The 20,634-nt window shown below is 38.4% G+C and overlaps 1 protein-coding gene across 1 annotated transcript; it reads left to right on the top strand.

Annotated features, from left to right (window-relative positions):
• On the top strand, positions 1 to 19,446 carry LOC122058640 (ABC transporter C family member 3-like). Its single transcript, XM_042621279.1, has 10 exons — positions 1 to 1,644; positions 2,062 to 2,148; positions 2,233 to 2,887; positions 3,086 to 3,144; positions 16,769 to 17,063; positions 17,175 to 17,383; positions 17,538 to 17,843; positions 18,689 to 18,752; positions 18,955 to 19,194; positions 19,307 to 19,446. The coding sequence occupies exons 1-10, from the start codon at positions 1 to 3 to the stop codon at positions 19,405 to 19,407; spliced, it is 3,660 nt and encodes a 1,219-aa protein (XP_042477213.1). The 3' UTR covers positions 19,408 to 19,446.
• Positions 19,447 to 20,634: the final 1,188 nt, after the last annotated feature.

Here is a 20,634-nt window from a genome sequence, read left to right as displayed (position 1 = left end):
ATGGGTCCTCTACTTGCACTCGGGTATAAAAAAACACTGGACCTCGAAGATGTTCCTCAGCTTTCTAATTGTGATAGTGCTAATGTGGTCTTTCCTCATTTTAGAAATAATATTGAATCTGAAAATAATGGTAGCGGTAATGGTGGTCAAGTAAACACACTTAACTTGGTGAAGGCATTAATCCTCTCAACATCGAAAGAAATTCTACGGACAACTATACTCTCCATCGTATGCACATTTGCTTCTTTTGTTGGACCATACCTTATTGAATCCTTTGTCCAGTATCTTGATAGCCCTCACCAACTAAAATATAAGGGATATGAACTAGTGTTTATTTTCTTTCTTTCAAAGCTTATAAAGTGCCTCTCAGAGAGGCACTTGTTCTTTCAATTGCGAAAGATGGCAATTAGGGTCCGTACTGCCTTGTTTGCAATAATCTATGAGAAGAATCTTAGGCTTTCAAGCCAATCAAAGCAGAGCCACACTAGTGGAAAGAACACTAATTTGATGAGTGTTGATATTGAGAGGATAGCATTTTTTAGTTGGTATTTGCAAAATATATGGAAAATTCCGGTTCAAGTTGTTATAGCATTATTAATATTGTACAATAAACTTAGGCTTGCTTCACTTGCAACTTTTGTTGCCACAATGATTTTGATGTTAGCAAATCTTCCACTAGGAAAACTACAAGAGAAATTTCAGGAGGAGTTGATGGATTCAAAGGATCAAAGGATGAAGGCAACATCCGAGGCTCTGAGAAATATGAGGATTCTCAAACTGCAGAGTTGGGAAATGAAGTTCTTGGATAAGATAATTGAGCGGCGAAACTTTGAAACAATATGGTTAAAAAAGTTACTTTATACATCAACTATTTATGCCTTTGTCTTCTTTTCCGCTCCCATGTTTGTATCCATGGTTACTTTTGGGTTCTGTGTGTTAATGGGAATTCCGTTAGAATCGGGAAAGATTCTTTCTGCAATTGCAACATTTGAGATATTGCAAGTGCCCATTTATAATCTCCCGGACACAATCTCCATGATGGTTCAAACTAAAGTTTCCCTCGACAGGATATCCTCATTCCTCTGTCTCAGCGATCATCATCCGAATATTGTACAAAACCTTCCAAGAGATAGTGGTGAGGTTGCAATTGAAATAGTCAAGGGGAATTTTTCTTGGGACCTTCATTCCTGTAATCCCACATTAAAAGACCTTAATTTCCGAGTGTATCATGGTATGAAAGTGGCTATTTGTGGTTCTGTTGGGTCAGGAAAATCAAGCCTACTTTCATGTATATTGGGGGAAGGGCCAAAGGTATCTGGAGATATCAAGTTGAATGGGTTGAAGGCTTATGTTCCACAATCACCTTGGATACAAAGTGGAAAAATAGTAGATAATATATTATTTGGTGAGGATATGAATAAAGAAAAGTATGAGATGATCCTTGAAGCATGTTCATTGAAGAAGGATCTTGAATTGTTTGCTTTTGGGGACAAGACCATAATAGGGGAGAGGGGAATCAACCTAAGTGGTGGGCAGAAGCAAAGAATTCAGATTGCACGTGCTTTATACCATGATGTCGACATTTATCTACTTGATGATCCTTTTAGTGCAGTTGATGTTCACACAGGAACTCATCTATTTAAGGTAACTACTCTTTGACCGCTTCTTCCAAAATTTTCCTTGATGAAATTAAATTCTCATGATCTCTATGTAGCTTATTGATTTCGTCATAAAATTGGTCAATAGAAAATGAGTATGCATGACTTCTACTTCTTCTTCTTCTTCTTCTTCTTCTTCTTCTTCTTCTTCTTCTTCTTTTTTCTTTTCTTTTTTTTTTCAGAATGAAATAATGGTTATCTAAACAACCAACACATACAAAGACATGATATTGAAAATGCATTTTCTTTCATAAACGTATGGTTTGATGCTACTTATCGCTATGAAAACTAAATAATGTATATATGTATATATATATATATATATATATTTGGATCTATAATATAAGTAACTGAAAATTCTTTTTTGAGTCCCTCAATTTGAACATTGAAACTTTTATGGCAGGAGTGTTTGCTGGGAATTTTGGGTTCAAAAACAGTAATTTATGTTACCCACCAAGTCGAGTTTCTACCCTTTGCTGATCTTATCCTGGTGAGATTATGCCATTATTCCTTTTTAACTTCAAGTCTCTTCATCTGGTTTGAGATTGATTATTTAATTTCTCTTATTTTCCAGGTTATGAGAGATGGAAAGATTACTCAAGTAGGAAATTATGAAGAAATTCTTAGTTCAGGAACTGACTTCATGGAGTTAGTGGGTGCACATAATAAAGCTTTGACTGAACTTAATTCTATTGAACATGGGGCTACTTCGAATAATTTAATTAATGGTGACAAGGATGGTAATATTCTGTGTAGCAAGAAGGCTATTGAAATTGATGAAGAAAAGAAACCCAAAACCTACAAAACAGAAAAACAGGTTGGGCAAGAAGGGCAGCTCGTCCAAGAAGAAAAGAGAGAAATGGGTGGAGTTAGTGCTTCAGTCTACTGGAATTATGTTACTACTGCATATAAAGGAGCTTTTGTACCATTGATAATAATGGCACAAATTATTTTTCAGCTACTCGTAATAGTCAGTAATTACTGGATGGTGATGTCTACTCCTGTTTCAGAGGATGTGAGACCTTATGTTAAAGGATCCACTCTCATCCTTGTTTATGTTGCTCTAACCCTTGGAAGCTCTGTTTGTGTACTTATCAGATCGATGCTCGTTGTCACCGTTGGATACAAGACAGCCACTTTGTTCTTCAACAAAATGCATTTGTGCATTTTTCGTGCTCCTTTGTCTTTTTTTGATTCTACTCCAAGTGGAAGGATTCTAAATCGAGTTAGTAAATATACTTATTTACCCTTAGAATCCATATGATCTTGTTTGATTATTATAAACATTAATACAATTTTAATATCATTTTTTTTTATATAGGTATCAATAGATCAAAGTGCCGTTGATACGCTTATTCCACATCAAATGGAAGAACTTATCATCTCAGTTATAGAATTCTTGGGAACTGCTATAGTTATGTCACAAGTTGCATGGAAAATGTTAATAGTTTTTATTCCAATGACTGTGACATGCATCTGGTACCAGGTATTTATATATTGCCATTTCCACTTTTGGTTAAAATTTAAATCAATCCCATACATATTTTGTCCATGATTAGAATTTTGAATCAAGCTCAACTATGATTTTACAATGCCATAAATTGGATCAGGCTGAAATTTTGTGGGCAAGTAGACCTAAAAGTCCCCTGCTCACATGTCTTCAGCCCAAACGGAGTTAGATAGATCATTGTAAAATCTATGGATTTGACATGGGTTCGAGGGACTTCCATGAGGGTGCATGGACATTCATAAGAGGGTATGGCTTTGTAAGGGGTAAATTATTGAATTTGAGTTTGAAATTTAAAATGTTGTCTATCTAGACCATCACCTAAATATCTAATGATGTAATTTACCATTTGATACTTCCATGTGGTGGGATTAAGTGCTTGACAAAGAAACTCCTTACATAGTTTGCCAACCAAGGAAATATTTGAAAATATTAAATTAATAAATAGTTTCTTATATTTTACACTAGCTTAATAATAAATCAGTTGATGATTGTGAAAAAAAATATATAGTTTTAAAATACTAGCTTGGCAAACAATTTAAATTAATAAATATTCTCAAATTAAATATTTATAAAATAAAAATGAATATTGCAGGGCCTAACTAACAACCTTGTCTAAGTGATCCAACATTTTCGGGCCATGTGATTATGTCGGGTCCCACCCACTTATCAAACTAATCTAGATCTTCATTTGCATAAGCCGTATTCTTTGGATCTAACAAATAGCGGATCCGCTGTCTCAAAAGAACATCATGGGAAAACAAAAAGGTACAACAAAGCAAAGTTAATACAGACAAAACGTTCCGTGGGGAAAGCACTATATTGATCAATATTCGATTGATTGGACCGAGATTATCGACAAAGAAGATTTGTCTAAGTCACTTCCCTTTTTCTTTGTGAGTTATAGAGAATTGACATTTACCTTAAAGCTCTTCCTTTTATAGCCAGAAAACCAGGCATCTCAAAAACCAAATAGATAAATCACAAACTCAATGCGCCTTACCATTCTTCTACGCTCAACTGTTGACTAGTTTTCCACCTCAGCTGGACTTAATCTACTGGAACATCTTTATCATCTGCTTTCAGATTTAAAACAACAAGCACTTCTGAACATACGTCTTTGTTAAAGTCGAAATGACAATGGGAAAAATCTATCCATTTCAATTAATAAATCAAAGCTAAACAACCTTTTGATCTTCACCTTCTAATTCAAGCATCGCATCATCATTCCATGTGGTTGCATGATACCGACAGAGATATTTTAAGTGAGAGAGAGAGAGAGAGAGAGAGAGAGAGAGAGGAAACAGATTCGGACTCCGAGAACAAGACCCTAGTGTTGAAAGGAGATAGAAGCTCAGAGGTAGTGGCTGCTAGCGTTTTGGGTGATGGCCAAGACCCTGATGGAGATCATCATCCTGATCGATGATGGCAATCCTTGATTATTGATTTCTTATGTTCATGTATCAGGAACTCTGTTCTTGTCCCTGAGTGTCTTATCGATTCCGATACATCTGAAGAAGGTAGGGCAGGTCAGGAAGAGGTAGGGGAAGGTGACAATCGTGAGGATAGAGTGATCGATCCATACACTGGAGGTGCTGCAGAGGGAGGCAATAGTGAGCCTAGTACCAAGAAGTCATACTCAAAAGTGATAGGGGTGCGTTTTTTGGAGGTGGATGAGTTGCCGGAACCTATCCACGTTGCCATGAGAAGATCATTCTTTTCATAGCTAAGACATATTGAGCTACGATTTCATTGATTGTAAACTGATGATACAATGAGATAGACAAGGCATGACTCTCAACCCTAGTCGATCTATAACAAGGAAACCTCACATGTGATAAAAATAAACATAGAATGTGATATAGGTAAGTATGGAAATCTCATATGTGATGTTGATCCTGTGAGATAGACTTAGAGTTAGAGTAGAAGAGTGACATTCGGTTGCCATAGGAGTTCTTAACACTGGAGATGAGTAGAGTCCAATTCACCCCCTCAAGTTGGAGGTAGAGGTGGTTGGACTTTCAACTTGTCTATGAGGAACTGAAAATGAGCTGCAGTAAGAGATTTGGTTAGAGCATTGGCAAGCTGATCCACGGTTGAGATGAAGTGAACAATGAAATAGCGTTTAACACTTATTCTTTTACAAAGTGAAAATCAATCTCGACATGCTTCATACGAGCACGGAACATAGGATTCGTAGAGAGATGGATGGCCCCAATGTTATCACACCATAGAGTGGGAGGACCACGAAGGGAAAACCAAGCTCTTGAAAATAAATTCCAGCCAAATAAACTATACATAGGCATCGACAAGGGAGTTGTACTCAGCCTCTGTAGAAGATCGAGCAACCTCTCTGCTTTTTGGAGGACAAAGAGATGAGATTGGGGCCAAGAAAAATAGCAAAGCCCCTGTGCAACTTGAATTAGACAGGTCCACGCTAGTCGCTTTAGGGCGAAGAGGAGAGACCTGTGGGTGGAACTTACTGCGATCCCTGTTGGTGCTGATCTGTGGATTATGGTTGGGGATTTTAAAGCTACCCTTTCTTTTCATAAGAAGCGCGGTGTAGGGCTTTTAATATAGGCTCCGCTGTGGACTTTGGTGTGATGGTTGATGCATGTGCATTGTTTCAAGTTCCATGTCAGGAACAAAAATTTACTTGGTTAAATAACAGGAAGCATATGAATGTTGCAGTGGTGTTGGATAGGAGCTTTTCTAATGATGCTTGGATTTACCTTTTCCAAGATTGTGCTCAGTTGGCACTTTAGAGTGTCATCGGATCACTTGCCAGTCTGTTGCAAAGCCGAGTAATTGACCTTTTCTCATCCATAAGTTCTGGATGGAGAATGCTGATTTTCTGTAGTTGGTAAGAGATTCTTGGAATCAACCATTACTAGGATCTCCTACATTTGTGTTAGCACAAAAATTGAAATGCTTAAAGCCGGTCCTTCGGGTATGGGCAAGGAGTTTTTTCCTAAACTTTGATGTGGATCTAAAATTCCAAGGAAGCTCTAGATGTTATCCAGGAGCACATTGAGATGTCTGGTCTTGATGATGATTTATTCAGCAAGGAGACAAATCTAAAAATAGAGTACTGAAGGCTCTGCAGAATCATGAGAAATTATGAGTGGAGAAATCTAGGACTAGGTGGTTACCCAAGGACACATGAACTCAAATTTTTTCACTTATCAACGATGATCCGAAGATCCAGAAATATAGTTGGATAGGTGAAGAAGGCGGATGGGAACATGCTATCGGATCGAAATGAGATTGCAGATCACATGGTGAATTTTTATAAGAATTTTCATAAATCTACTGCCCTGGTTGACCATCTGGATCTTTTGGATTGTATTCCAAAGATGACTGATGATGTGGATATCCTAGGCATGGAATTGATAGCAGGTGATGGGGGAAAAAAAGCAGGCAGTGTGGGACCTAGATCCACAAAGCTCGCCAAGGCTTGATGATTTATCAAGAGCTTTGTTTAGACATTGTTGGAATTTAATTGCTATAGATGTGTGCAAGGCCGTGAGGGGATTTTTCAGATTATTGCCAAAAGGGGTTAACAACAACTTCTTGGTTCTTATCCCAAAGATGGAAGGGGCGGACAAACTTGATAAATTCAGGAAGTTATGCATGGGATTTTTTTTTTTGCAAGTTACTATTGAAGATCATGGCAATAAGGATGTCATTCCTACCCCTAAAGCTAATTTCTGAAGGGCAAGGAGCCATTAGAAGGGAAAGGTAATCTACTCAAATATTAGTATTGCATCTAAACTAGAAAATATTATGTTTTCAATAACCAGGGGTAGGGGAACGGGTATAAAGATTGACATATAAAAAGCATATGACATTGTTTCATAGAAATTTTTTCTTTTTTCATGTTATGAGAAGATTTGGGTTCTCTGAAAAGTGTATTAACAGATTATACCAAATTTTGGTATCGTCAAGAATCTCTATTTTTCTCAATGGAGTGCCGGTGGGTTTTTTTTTGGAGTGGAGAGAGATCTTTGTCAAGGGGACCCGGTGTCGCCTATTCTATTCATCATTGTAGAAGAAATTCTTTGTAGGGCTGCACATGTTGATATATGAAAAGAATATTAAAGCTTTACAAGGATCAAAGGAGCTGAAGTACCAGGGCATCTTATGTTTGTAGATGACATATTTATCTTCTTGAATGCCTTGATCAGGTACACATTGGTTAAAAAAAAAAAAAAAAAAAAGAAAAGAAAAAAAAAAAAGGTATGATAAAAACCTTAATGCTTTCTTAACAACGTATCAAGAGTTCTCAGAGCGACGGATTAATCTAGACAAGAGTAAACTTTTACTAGGAAGAGTGAAATCGACCAGGAATTATCGTATCTCTGATACTCTTGGAAATCCTATATGCAATTTCCCATCTAATTACTTAGGGGTGGAAATCTTAAAGGGGAGGTTCAAGACGAAGCCGTTGTTGTTTGTGATGGATAAAATCTAAGGGCGGATGGTAGGTAGAAAAGGAAAACTATTGTCTATGGCGAGAAGGGTGGAGTTGCTGAGATCAGTGATGCCTGTGCATAATTTTTTGATATATTGGTGGGCTACCTCTCTGTTAAAAACTATGGAGAAGTGGATGAGGAATTTTATCTGAACTAGAGATGTTGATACCTCTAAGGTAGTGATTGTTAAATGGGAAAATCTTTATTAACTAAGGCAGGAAGGGGGACTCGGAATTCGAAGACTTTGTGATGTGAACAAGGCTTTATTATGTAAGCAGGTTTCGCAAATTAAGCATGAAGATATGACACTGAGCAAACTTCTCAAGGCAAGATTTGTGAGCAAGAGTGGAGCAATAAAAAAGGTACAAATCTTCATCGATATGGCCAGTTATCATCTGAAGAATGTAGAGCTTTGTATCAAGCAAGGAAGGTGGATTGTGAGTAATGGAAAGTCCATTAATTGGTGGAAAGATTGATGGATTGATGTGGCTACTATAGAGGATATGTACACTCTAGATGCATAGGTCTTTCATAAGACTAAAAGAAAAGTGGTTGACTTTATTTCTAATTATAAATGGACCTTTCCTGAGGTCAATTCTTCCTTTTTGAGGAGTATTTTCACCGATCTACATCTATTAATATCTTCAGTGAAAATGTGGAGGACAAGTGTATGTGGAGCCTGACAACCACAAGGAAGATAAGCTCAAAGTCTGCTTCGAATGAAATTCTCCACCTCTGCATCAATCTACGTATGGATGGAGGCTCATGCATGGGAAGCTCCCTATTGATGATGCTATATATAGGAAAAACATGCTCCTAGCTTCAAAATGTGATTTGTTTGGAGAAGCAAGGGATTCTTTAATGTGGAATCACTTTTTAGAGTGCTTTGGTCTGATATGGCAGCGTTATAAAAAATTGGCAGATTTGGTGAGACGGTGGGTCAAAAAGAGAAGGATGATATTTGTTAAGGACCCTTGGGAGGTGGATCTAGTCTTAGCGGCTGCTAATATTTGGAGGGAGAGGAACTCTAGGAGGTATGATGGTCATGGAAGAGGCGCTAATTTGATTTTTGGCATGGTGTTGAGAGATCTCAAGGTGGCAAATCTAATTTTAAAAGGAGGCGTTTAATTGATCTCAGACCTTATTTACTGTAGAAGGTTGGGGCTGCCGGCATTGCCGTATAATCCAAGAAAAATCATTGACATTCCTTGGTGCAAACCTCAAGATAATTCGGTGAGGTTACATATGGATGGTTGCTCTGTCGTTTTTTTTTTTCTAGAAAATTATTTCATTAATGGAAAAGAAAAAGCGAAAAACCATACAAAAACCCAACCACCACAAGCAATTCCTAACCTCCCACCTTCGGCATGGCCATCAGCAGGAGGAAAGAAAGAGAACTAAGAACCTGAAGTGAGGTCTCCCATCTGAATCCCTTGCAAGGAGATCCAGAATGTGAGACGAGAAACCTACATTAACACTCGAATTCATAGACTTCGCTGCATCTCTGGCCAAATAATCAGCAATTGAATTTCCTTCTCTGAAGTTGTGAGTTATCTTTCAGCTTATTCTGGCCAGGAATGTCTGAAGATATAGCCATCTCTGAAGAGCAAACCACGGGATCTTCCTTTGTTGCACCATAGTCACAATGTTCACTTAAGTTAGATTCCACCCACAGGTGATGAATATCCATGTCTTTGGCATGTATCAACCCCTCCACTTCAGCTTCAAAAACCCTAGTAATTCCCATGAATTTCTTATAAGAACCCAAGACTCTGCCCGAGTGATCCTGAAAAATTCCCCCCGCACCAGCACGGCTCGGGTTTCCCAGCGAGCTTCCAATATTTAGTTTAATCCAATTAATCAGAGGCTTGCACCAGAAAACTTCCAAAATATCCATGTGCCCAATGCCTTGAGAAGGAAGACTGAGACGTCTACAACACTACAGATCAGCCATGGACTTAACCTCTCCTCTCATCCTTGGCTTATTTCTTCTAATATCTTCAAGCACCATGAGGGATATATACCTACTTGGACGAGCTCTGTTATCAAATTTTCTTGTATTTCTCTCCCTCCATAAATGGTCCAAAACCTTCACCATACTCAAGCTCCATGCCTCCTTGTAGCAGACCATTTTTAGTTTTCGTTTCCACCACTGAACAAGATCAATAATCGATCCCCGAACATCCCAATGCACATTGAAGCAGTCACATAATAGACCCTATATCTCATTGGAAAAGGGACAACTCAAGAACACATGCTCTATAGACTCCTCATCCGATTTGCACAGTTCACATCTAGAGGCAAGCCGATTGCTCTCTTCTTCACTGCATCATCCGTGGGCACCATACCATGGACCACCCTCCATGCTAAAGTAGAAACCTGAGGCTGCTGATTTTTGCACCAGATAATAGAGGCCCAGGGAACAATTAGCTTCTTCACCCTAATATCCTCCCAAGCTGATTTAGAATTAAAATCCCCATCATGAGAAAGGGACAAGACGCACTCGTCTTCACAAACAAAATCTGGAATCTATATCTTCATAACCTCATCAATAATGCCTCACATAAAATTGGAATTCACATCAGGAAAATTCCACATGAAGTCCTCAATGAACTGACTCACTTTACAATCTAAGATAAGGGGGTTGACACTCTCCATCGCCTCTCTATCATTTAGAGCGTCATGACCCACCCAAATATCCTTCCAAAGATTTATTTTTTGACCATCACCCACAATCCATCTCTCCTTAGATGAGATATAATTCCACATTCTTCTTATCCCAGGCTAAATAGAAGATTTACCAAATCCTTTCTTAGGATGGCCTTCCTTGCTAAGGAACCCAGCCCTCAAGAACCTACTAGCCAAGGAGTCTTCATTTTTTATTCTCCAAGCTATTTTGTAGAGCATCGCCTTATTGACATCGCACAACCTCCAAAGACCTAGACCCTCCTCCTCCTTAGGGTTACAGCACTGGTCCCAATTAACTACTATTTTCTTCGAGGTCTCCACTTCCCCTGTCCAGACAAAGTTTCTCATCCACCTTTCCAGAGTCTCAATTAATGACGCAGGCCACCAGTAGAACGCAAAGCTATGAGAAGGTATGCTCAAGATGACAGTTCGCACCAACTACACCCTACCTGCGATCGAAAGTAGTTTACCTTTCCAACCTGCTAATCGATCCTTTGCCCTGTCCAGAATGGGCATAATTGCCTCCTTTTTAACTTTGCCCTTAAAGATTGCCACACCCACGTATTTGTTGGAGAAGGAATAGAGAGGAATGCCCATTTTTGCCACAATAGCTTGCTTCCTTTGAGGAGAAATATGGCCAACAAACAACTTGCTCTTCTCTAAATTTATACACTGCCCTGCAAACTCCTGATACCTAAGAAGGAATCTCTTCAAATGATGACCATACCTAATCAAGGCATTAACAAAAATAAAAATATCATCAATGAAGAGGCTGTGAGCAAGAGTTATCACCCCTCGAGGACCCTTGAGCGACATGAGCTTCCTCTCCACCACAAGCGAAAGCAATCCTCTATAGAGCACCTCTTCAGCCAAAATGAAAAGCATAGGGGAAAAAGGGTCCCCTTGTCTCAAGCCCCTCTCCGGTCCAAAGTACCCTATCGGCCCACCATTCAGAATAACTGAAATCTTGGCTAAAACCAGAAGCTGGTGAACCCACGAAACCCACCTATTAGAGAAGTTGAACTTCCTCAGAACATGGAAGATAAAGCTCCAAGACATGGTGTCGTAAGCCTTCTGGATGTCTATCTTCAGCCCCATTCCACCACCTCTAGCAGCTGAAAATATCATATTAGATAGCTCTGACACTGGAGATATATTTGAATGGGTAATTTTTCCTTTCTGAAAAGCCCCCTGCTCCTCCAAAATAAGGCGAGGCAACAAAAAAGATAGCCTTATCGCCATGGTTTTTGAAACAATTTTACAGAAAAAATTGCCCAAGCACAGGTCTAAATTTATCTAAAGTCATGGCCCTCCTCTACCTTAGGAATTAGGACCAAAAAATTGCTATTTATACCATTCGGCATAATTCCACTGCTAAAGAAGCCCCTAATAGCATTGCATACATCTCAAGAAATTATATCCCAACTAGCTTTGTAAAACATACATGGGAAGCCATCCAAGCCTGGGGCACTCTCAGGGTCGAGCTCCCAAACCGCCCCTTTAATCTCTGCATTAGATGACATCACGTCCAGCCTCCATCTATCATGATCCTCAAGCACTGAAGGAATATAGTCCAGCATATCCATATGCTCCGTAGTAGAAAAGCTTCTCAGGAAATTCTCATAAATCCCACTTATATAATCTTCCAGCTATCTCTTATCTGAAATAATATTCCCGTCACCATTTTTCAGATTGCGAATTGTATTCTTCATTCTATTGACTTTCTCAGAGACATGAAAAATTTTGGAGCATTTGTCATCTTCCAATCTCCATCACGATCTAGACTTCTTAGCCTAAAGCTTTTCGTAGGTCTCTATTGCTTTCAAATACCTTGTTTTTGCATCAGCCTCATGAGCAAAAATATGATCGTCAATCCCATAATTTTCAAGCTCCATCTGCAACTCCTCCAGCCCCTTCTAAGTGGCCGCCAATTCCGGATTAACATTAGAGAACATCTGTCTAGCCCACTCCCTGATCGCCACTTTTAGGCTTTAATTTTTTGACTAAAATTATAAATAGCAGAACCACCAGTCCATTCGCCCCAAAATCCCTTACCACATTCAAGAAAGTTTCATGCTTAGTCCAAAATCTATGGAAACAAAATGGACAATTCTGCGGTCTAATCGAAGCCTCCAATACCACTAACAATGGGGCATGATCTGAAGCGCCACTGGTCACAACTTGTTAGTGGCATTCCTGAAAAACATTGAACCAGGAATCATTGCAAAATGTTCTGTCCAACATTGCGACCACATTCCCTCGTCTTCTATTATTAGTCCATGTGAACTTGTGGCCCTGAGAAGGAACCTGAATTAGAGAACACCCAACCATCATTGCACCAAAATCTGCAACAGAGCCCATGTTAAATAATCCAGGACCTCTTTTTTCATGCGACTGGAGAGTGGCATTGAAATCGCTAATCACCATCCAAGGAGTACCTTGACCAGGGCAAGATGCTGTCAGATTCATCCACAAATCTCTTCTATCGTTCCGGAAACATTTTGCTTGAACGACAGACAAAGCAAATGGTTTTTGCTCCCACCTCGCACTCATTGAGATATGTTGGTCCGACGAAGAAAGGACCATCAGCTTATCAAAGCCCCTTTTCCACATTACCCAAAGATTTGGGACTTTGTCTGGTCTGTCATTATGGGTAAAATCCACTTCAACGTTTTTATTAAAGAACCGCTTTGGAAAGTGTTTCACCTCCAACATCGGTTCAGCAATGCATACTAACTCTGGAGAACTCTCCCTCAACAACGTACCTAAGGCCAATCTTACAGCCTTCTTCTTTATCCCTCTGATATTCCAGAATAGAACCTTTATGATCACTTTTTTAAAAGAGCCAACCTGTTAGACTTTCGAGAAGCCTGCTCAAGGTAAGCCACATTCTTTCCCTTCTGCTGTCTCCTATGCTCCATGCCACCCTTCAGCTCACACGCAACTCTGTCCACATCCTCCACATCCTCATGGTAAACCACCATTGCCCTCTCCAAAAGCTGTTGGTAACTCATGGACCCTGCATTTTGAGAGACCCAATGAAATGCAACTCTGCCACTGCCACGACCATCGCCCCAACCCCTAATGGCATAGGACCCCATACATCCCCTTCCAAGACCTATAGCTCCCTGTGATCTTTCCTCTTCTTCCTCTTCATTCCAGTGCTCGACCTCCCCTATCCTCTCCCTGGAGTCAATAGATGAGTCATGATCTAATCCGCAGTCTAACCCGGCCCCAGATCCGTTAAGATGCCCCGTTTCTGAATCATCCAGACGATAATTATCTTCCAAATTTTCCTTGTATATCTCCTCCACAAAATCCTTCTCAAAAGGAAGGACAACCGAGATGTCCCCCATTGGCAAAACTCTTTCCATTAGAGAGGGAATATTTTCTCTGGAAAGAAAGCCCGATAAGGTAACAGAATTGTCTCTCAATATGGTAGGGCTCCTCCCAAAATTGGAAACTAGATTTTTTGCCAAACCGCCGCCTCCATCCTTCAAGCTCTTCCCAAAACCACCACCTTCCTCTATTACTGCTAGCCCCATGGACATCCTTCTCATGGTTCACTCTCTCTTTAGCGTCGGCTGCTTTTTTCTCCCTATACTCAGGTAGAGAATGACCAAATTTTTTGCAATAGCCGCATCTAGTCATTCCATCTTTGGATGTGATAGTTTGTTTGAACCAAAAAGCATCTCCCAACCCCGACTGCTTCCTCTCCACCTAAATTTCTTCCACCCTTTTGGCCCCTATCACCACTTCAATCTACACTCTGGCATAGCTACCCATTGCTGCCTATCTAGTTCGTCTATCCAAAGCCATAGACCTATCCGCCCCCTTGGCCATTGGTAGAAGAATCTTCTCGTGCCAATACTCCAAAGGAAGGTCTAAAAATCTAATCCACACTAGTTTAGTCAGGGTGTTTTCCGCATGGACGTCAAAGTTAAGTTTCCACCGCTGAAAGCGAATGAACTATCCCATGACCTTGATAAGATTTCTTCTCCAGATGGTTGCCATGTCCCCTTCTAGCTCGAACTGAAATAAAATATACCCCTTTCCCAATGGAGCTAAAGTAACCCTTCTCCTCAAATTCCATCCTCAGCAACTCCCTTTCGAATGTTGTTCATGGAAAGAGCTCTGAAGTTAGCCCTCCCAATAAGAGCAAACTTGAACCTATCCAGCCTTTCTTCATACGCTTCTTGTGGAATAACGATCCTTGTAAAAGACTCAGCATGGATTGGCTCTGGTATTTGGTCCACATCAGGGAGAGTTCTTCCCACAACCATGGCAATGGTCTTCTTCTTGTTTATTGGGCGTACATTCTCCTGAATATTTCCTCCACCTACTTCTAACTCCATTCCCAAAGATTCAACCCCTCCAGCCTCCCCTGATGCCACAGGTGGCATTGGAAGGGCTGCCAAAAATCAGTCAATTGAAGCTGTCTTCCTTGATCAGGAGGCCTACCACCTCCAGGATCATGTCCAGAATCCAGAACCCTATCCATTGGCTCTTCCTCTCCTTCTTCCATCTCTCCGAACTCCCACTTCGTTTGGTTCTCCTTTATATTTGTCAAGTTTGGTTCTCCTCTCCGATGGTTGCTCTTTGGGTAATCCAGGTAGAGCGGGAAAAAGTGGAATCCTTTGGGAACATTTTGGCTGAACAGTTGGCTCCATTAAGATCTTTCTTGTGGTTCAAACAAACTTATTTGCGGAATTTATAGGCCTTCTTGAAGGCATTCGTCATGTTGTGACTCTTCACGTGGGTAATTTGTAGATTGAATCTGGGCTCGGCGGTGGTTATGATGATTGTGTAGTCTAATCCATTCCCTGGTTTTCCCAATAGGATTGGGTCCATCTGTTGCCTTTTCTTATATCAATTAATTGGAAGATTTCATACTGTTTTAGGGAAGTTAATCCCATTACGGATTACCTTATAGAGGATGTGGAAAAAACTAGAGTCTTAGATTCTGTGAATGTTTTTCCTAACTATGTGTTGGAGGTGTTAAATATTAATATATTGTCAAGACCAACATTTAGATTTTGCAGATAGCAGTGGAGGGCACATTGTTTTCTTTGTTTCTTTCTCTTTTATTTTTTAATACAAAACTGATCTTCTAACGAAAAAAAAAATGGACCCATTTTCTTTCCATGGTCCTCTCTAGGAATACCTCTCCATCAAAGGTAAACTCATGGGGAATCCTTTAGAGTTCTTTCGGTTTAATATATTCCCTAAATACAACATCCCTCTCAAGCATGGAAGGATGGACCCATCGGGTAACCCCTACTCATCTAAAATTCTAAATATCCCTCTCAAGCATTATACATTTCATCGGCTTCTTGGCCATCTTTGTAACCCGTTCGCAATGTTTGGAACAGATATTCTATGATGATTCTAACACTCGATAACCACCCTCATTTAGTGCAACTAAAGTGGAGAATGTTTTCACTACATACTTTTGATCAACGGACTGACCTCTAATGGAACTGCCATGTGGCTGATGTTTGGGCAGTCAAGAGAAGTGTAACTTGGTGGACCACCTAGGAACTGGTGAATAATTTTTCAAAAGAAAATCTTCTCCACCCTTCCTTCCTTTCCATATTTATTTTCCACTTCTCTTTTTTCTTTCCATCTTTCTTCACATCCATTTTTCTTTCCTAAGTGAAGTGCATGGCTTACACTTTATCCTAAGCATGCAAAAGCATTACAGTTAGTTTAAATGAAGTACCATGGCTGCATTTTTGTGATAAATTCCAAATTCATGTGTTTTTTCTTATGGCAAATAAGGCCACTGTGTCCAGAGTCACAAAGAACTTTAGATTTGGAAAAAAATTGATAGGGATACATGTAGAGAGTGTTATCTTGCCGCCTAGAGAGATAGGATTATTTTCCATTAATCCCACCAATTTTTTTTTTCTTTGGTATCTTATCAGTTAAAAATCCATAATACTAAAGTTTTGATTTACCCTTTATGATATTAATTGAACTTGAAGTTGATAAGATGACTAAAAAATTAGTAAGAAAAAAGAAATTGAATACCACAAGATTTTGAATGCAATTATGTTTATGCTCTTTTCTGTATAGGTTTTCTTTTTTTAGGTATAATGTTCATGTTCAGTAAACTTTTTCTCTAAGATTTTGGAGATAGAAATTTCGGGATATAGTCAACTTATAAGTAATGTATATAATTAATCAATATATATTAAAATGAAAAACAGAAACCATTCAAAAGAGAATAGCTGAAATAAATAAAATAGAATGAAAATCATTTCCTATTGTTTAATCAATAAAATGGTTTCACTCTCAACCTTATAATTTTAAGTAGGTAGCATTAAGAAATCTCATAAAAAAAAATGATACGATTTTCTAACTAACTATATAATCGTTACTTCTTTTTTTTTTTTACATTGTACCTAAGTTCCTTTTTTATGAGCCTTGTCTTGTAGCAATACTACATATCTACAGCACGAGAACTATCGCGGATGATTGGAGTATGCCAGGCTCCAATTATACAACATTTTGATGAATCTAGTTTAGGTTCAACAACAATCAGGTGCTTTGATCAAGAAGAACGATTTATAGACACAAACCTCAAGCTAGTGGATGGGTATTGTCGGCCCATATTTTATTTCTCGGGTGCAATGGAGTGGTTATGTTTTCGTATGGACATGTTAGCATCTATCACATATGCCATTTCTTTGGTTTTCTTGATCTCAATGCCGAAGGAAGTTCTCATTCCTGGTAAAAAGTTGAGCTTGAGATCTTATAAAATCAGCTTTTAGGAAATCAGGATTGATTGTTCATATGAAAGCATGATTTTTAATTTAATTTGTTTTCTTTTCTCTCTTGAAGGTTTTGCGGGTTTAGCAATCACATATGGGCTAGGCTTCAGTATGTATCCGGTCATATGGGATCTTTGCAATCTTGAGAATAAAATCATATCTATTGAGAGAATATTGCAATACACATGCATCCCTAGTGAATCCCCTTTGCTGGTAGAAGAAAATAAGCTAAGTCCCGATTGGCCATCACAAGGGAAAATTGACATTGTTGATCTGCAGGTAATCCTCAATCTAGATTCCTCAAGATTTTATCTCTATACTTATTTCCTAGTTTTAAGGAATAGATACTAATGTCTAATATTGCTAGATAGTTCTTCCCGCTCTTATGGAATCATTTTGAGCTTCATAATTTAATTATTTAATATGTATGTAGATTCAGTATGCTCCACACCTTCCTCTTGTTTTACGAGGTCTCACCTGCACTTTCCCCAAAGGTTTGAAGATTGGCATCTTTGGGAGAACAGGAAGTGGTAAATCAACTCTTGTACAAGCTCTCTTCCACACGCTTGAACCTACAGTTGGTCAGATTCTGATAGATGGTATAAACATCTTCAAAATTGGGCTTCATGACTTGCGGTCGAGATTAAGCATCATTCCGCAAGACCCCACAATGTTTGCGGGGACTCTAAGAAGAAATATTGACCCGCTTGAAGAGTACACTGATGAACAGATCTGGGAGGTATGCATTTTTTTTATTTGATGAATAATCTTTAATTAGTGACATAGATAGGGTGCACCATTGTTCTTGTTACTATTGATTCACACACAAAACAAATATATTGCAATTGATTGGGACATGTTTCTTTAGGGGTGTCAATTGGTCAGTCATAATTGTTCTTCTCTACTTTAGGACCTTGCTTAGGACCTCGCATCGTGAATAGCCCTTTTAAGTAATTAGTCCTCACCAAATGGCCCTTAGATGGGCTAATAAGACATTTAGATCTAAGTAGGCTATAAATGAGATTTAAACATGTCAAATTGAGTAAACTGGCTCTCAAGAAGCTCTAACCCGGCGTTTAAACATGTCGAGTTGAGTCATTTTATTAATCGGTCAGTCCTGGTTGGGCGCCTACTGGGTAGTACCCAAGAATGACCAAATGCTAATAGGGTTGGGATTGAGCTCAACATATTTAGCTTGAGACAAACATGTTTAATAAACAGGTTAAACTGATTTTGATTTTTTTATGCGGTTTGGTCGGGCCTAGAATTAACACCCCTATGTTTCTCTATGATCTCTTTCCTCATAGTTGTCTTCTTTTTAATTTTTTTTTTTTTAATATTTCAAATTTTTTCCACTGAGATATTGAAATCATTTCATTGGGTGCATTGGATCTTTGAGCCAAGTTTGGCCTAAGAGATTATCTTAGTAGGGATCTAGGAAGTGTATTGTTTTTATTTTCACTTGAACACCATAGTTTGTTCATTTAATTTTTCCTTAGCTCATATTTTTAATGATCAGTTCAATGTCATCTTGAATAATGAAGCAAGGTGGCAGATTGACATATGGACCTTTTGTTGTCTTAGGTTTTAGATAAATGCCAGCTTGGTGATGAGGTTAGAAAGAAGGAAGGGAAGCTTGATTCTGCAGGTTGGTTCTTCTCATGATTACTCTATACCAAAGCTTTTAAAATTAATTTATCCATAAAAAATTACATTATGATATGATATCTCTAACTTCTAGTCCATAATCCAACCTTCTAACTTCTCTGGCTCTCTTCAGAAGTAGGGAAAAAAAGTTAATGTAAATAAGATTCTGAATAGGTATCTAATTTATATGGTGGCTGTCACAGTGAGTGAAAATGGAGAGAATTGGAGCATGGGTCAGAGGCAACTAGTATGCTTAGGTCGGGTATTACTTAAGAGGAGCAAAGTGTTAATACTTGATGAAGCTACTGCATCAATGGATACTGCAACTGACAAGCTAATTCAACAAACAATTAAAAAACACTTCTCAGGGTCTACGGTCATCACAATTGCACATAGGATAACATCAATTCTTGATATTGATAAGGTCCTTCTTCTCGATGATGGTTAGTAGCTAGAACACCACACTCAAATGGGTTCAATAGAGTTTCATAATACATATTTTCATTAGTTTTTGTGCATGCCTAATCAAATTGAATGTTTTCTTGTCTTGGGCAGGTCTGATACTAGAATATGATTCGCCCACCAAATTGTTAGAGAATAAGTCTTCATCATTTGCAAAACTTGTTAAGGAATATACTCAAAGATGTAGTTCCTAGTTTTTGGAAGGCTAAATAAGCAGGATTTGAATGTTTAAATGTATGCAAACTGTATCAAACTAAGATACATTTCTCTTTTGAGCATGGAAAAAATTTGTTAGCAGAAGATGGTGGAATAGATATCAAAGTTTGTGAAACCATTTGAGTTTACATTGGCATTCAGTTGTAAGTATTAAGGTAGAAAATATGAACAGAAGGGGGAGGAGGAGGGGAAGAAATATTTTCTTCATGCATTTCTGTAAACCTTGCAATAAGTTTTAGTAGTTCAGTGGTATCTTTAGACCACCACAAACATCCAATTGACACATTGGATAGAGATGAAATTTTGTAGATAAGTTTCTCTAAGTCTCCTGGTCAAATGTCAATTTTAATCCCAAATGGAGGTGCCTAAATGGAAAAAATAAATCTTTAAAAAATTAAAAGTAAAATAAAAAATAAAAATAAATGAATTTGCTGAAAATACGAGTGAAACTGTCAATACATGGTAGGGTTAAATGCTTGAATCTGAATCTAAAATTTGACATGTGGACAATCATAGATCATTTTTTAAATATCCGTATCGTAAAAATTCTCATCTTTCCTTCCATGTGGCAAAATTTGATGTTGGTCCAGAATATTATCGAAAGCCTGCCAATCAAATAGAACTTTTAAAACATAAATCCCAACATGTAAATAAGGATAATTTATTTTATTTATCTACTAGAAAAATGTCCTTAAGTAAAAACAATATTATCTTTTCTATGCCTAAATTGGAGTTTTCCATCTGCCCAAAATTTGCCTTTCGTGGTCATACATTTTGACCTGAAAATCCCAAAATTGGCTCCATGAAAAAGAAATTTGAATTATTCCTAGAACCAACCATATGGGAGGTTATTCTAACCTGACAAACGTATGGCTTAGGTTCTTCACAAAAGATATCTTCATAGTAATAAAACTTTAGGACTTCAACTTTTTGACTGATATGTTTTTTTCTAACATCCTAATTTTTGGTAGGAATTACTTTTTTAAAGGAGAAGTTTTGGGTCCCTTTCGAAGGAAAAACTTTTCTTACCTAAGGGGGTAGCTCAGCTGGCAAAGCCCAACATCTCACAATTAAGATGTATGAGTTAAAGTCTCATGGGGCCAACCAACTCACTTAATTGGTTTTTCTTATTTTCTTTTGCAATTACCTTTTGAAAGGGTAATACTTGTTGAGTTTGTAACATTTTTTATTGTGCATGTCGTACA

The sequence above is a fragment of the Macadamia integrifolia genome, chromosome 13 (genome assembly GCF_013358625.1).
Source record: "Macadamia integrifolia cultivar HAES 741 chromosome 13, SCU_Mint_v3, whole genome shotgun sequence".
In the NCBI taxonomy this organism is placed as follows: Eukaryota; Viridiplantae; Streptophyta; class Magnoliopsida; order Proteales; family Proteaceae; genus Macadamia; species Macadamia integrifolia.
Note: the sequence above shows the minus strand (reverse complement) of the source record. Positions and strands in the feature narration are given on the sequence as shown.

Coding starts and splice junctions, on each gene's coding strand:
- LOC122058640 (XM_042621279.1), top strand. CDS start 1: ATGGGTCCTCTACTTGCACTCGGGTATAAAAAAACACTGGACCTCGAA. Junction 3,145..16,768: donor TGACATGCATCTGGTACCAG/GTATTTATATAT, acceptor CTTGTCTTGTAG/CAATACTACATATCTACAGC. Junction 17,064..17,174: donor GAAGGAAGTTCTCATTCCTG/GTAAAAAGTTGA, acceptor TCTCTCTTGAAG/GTTTTGCGGGTTTAGCAATC.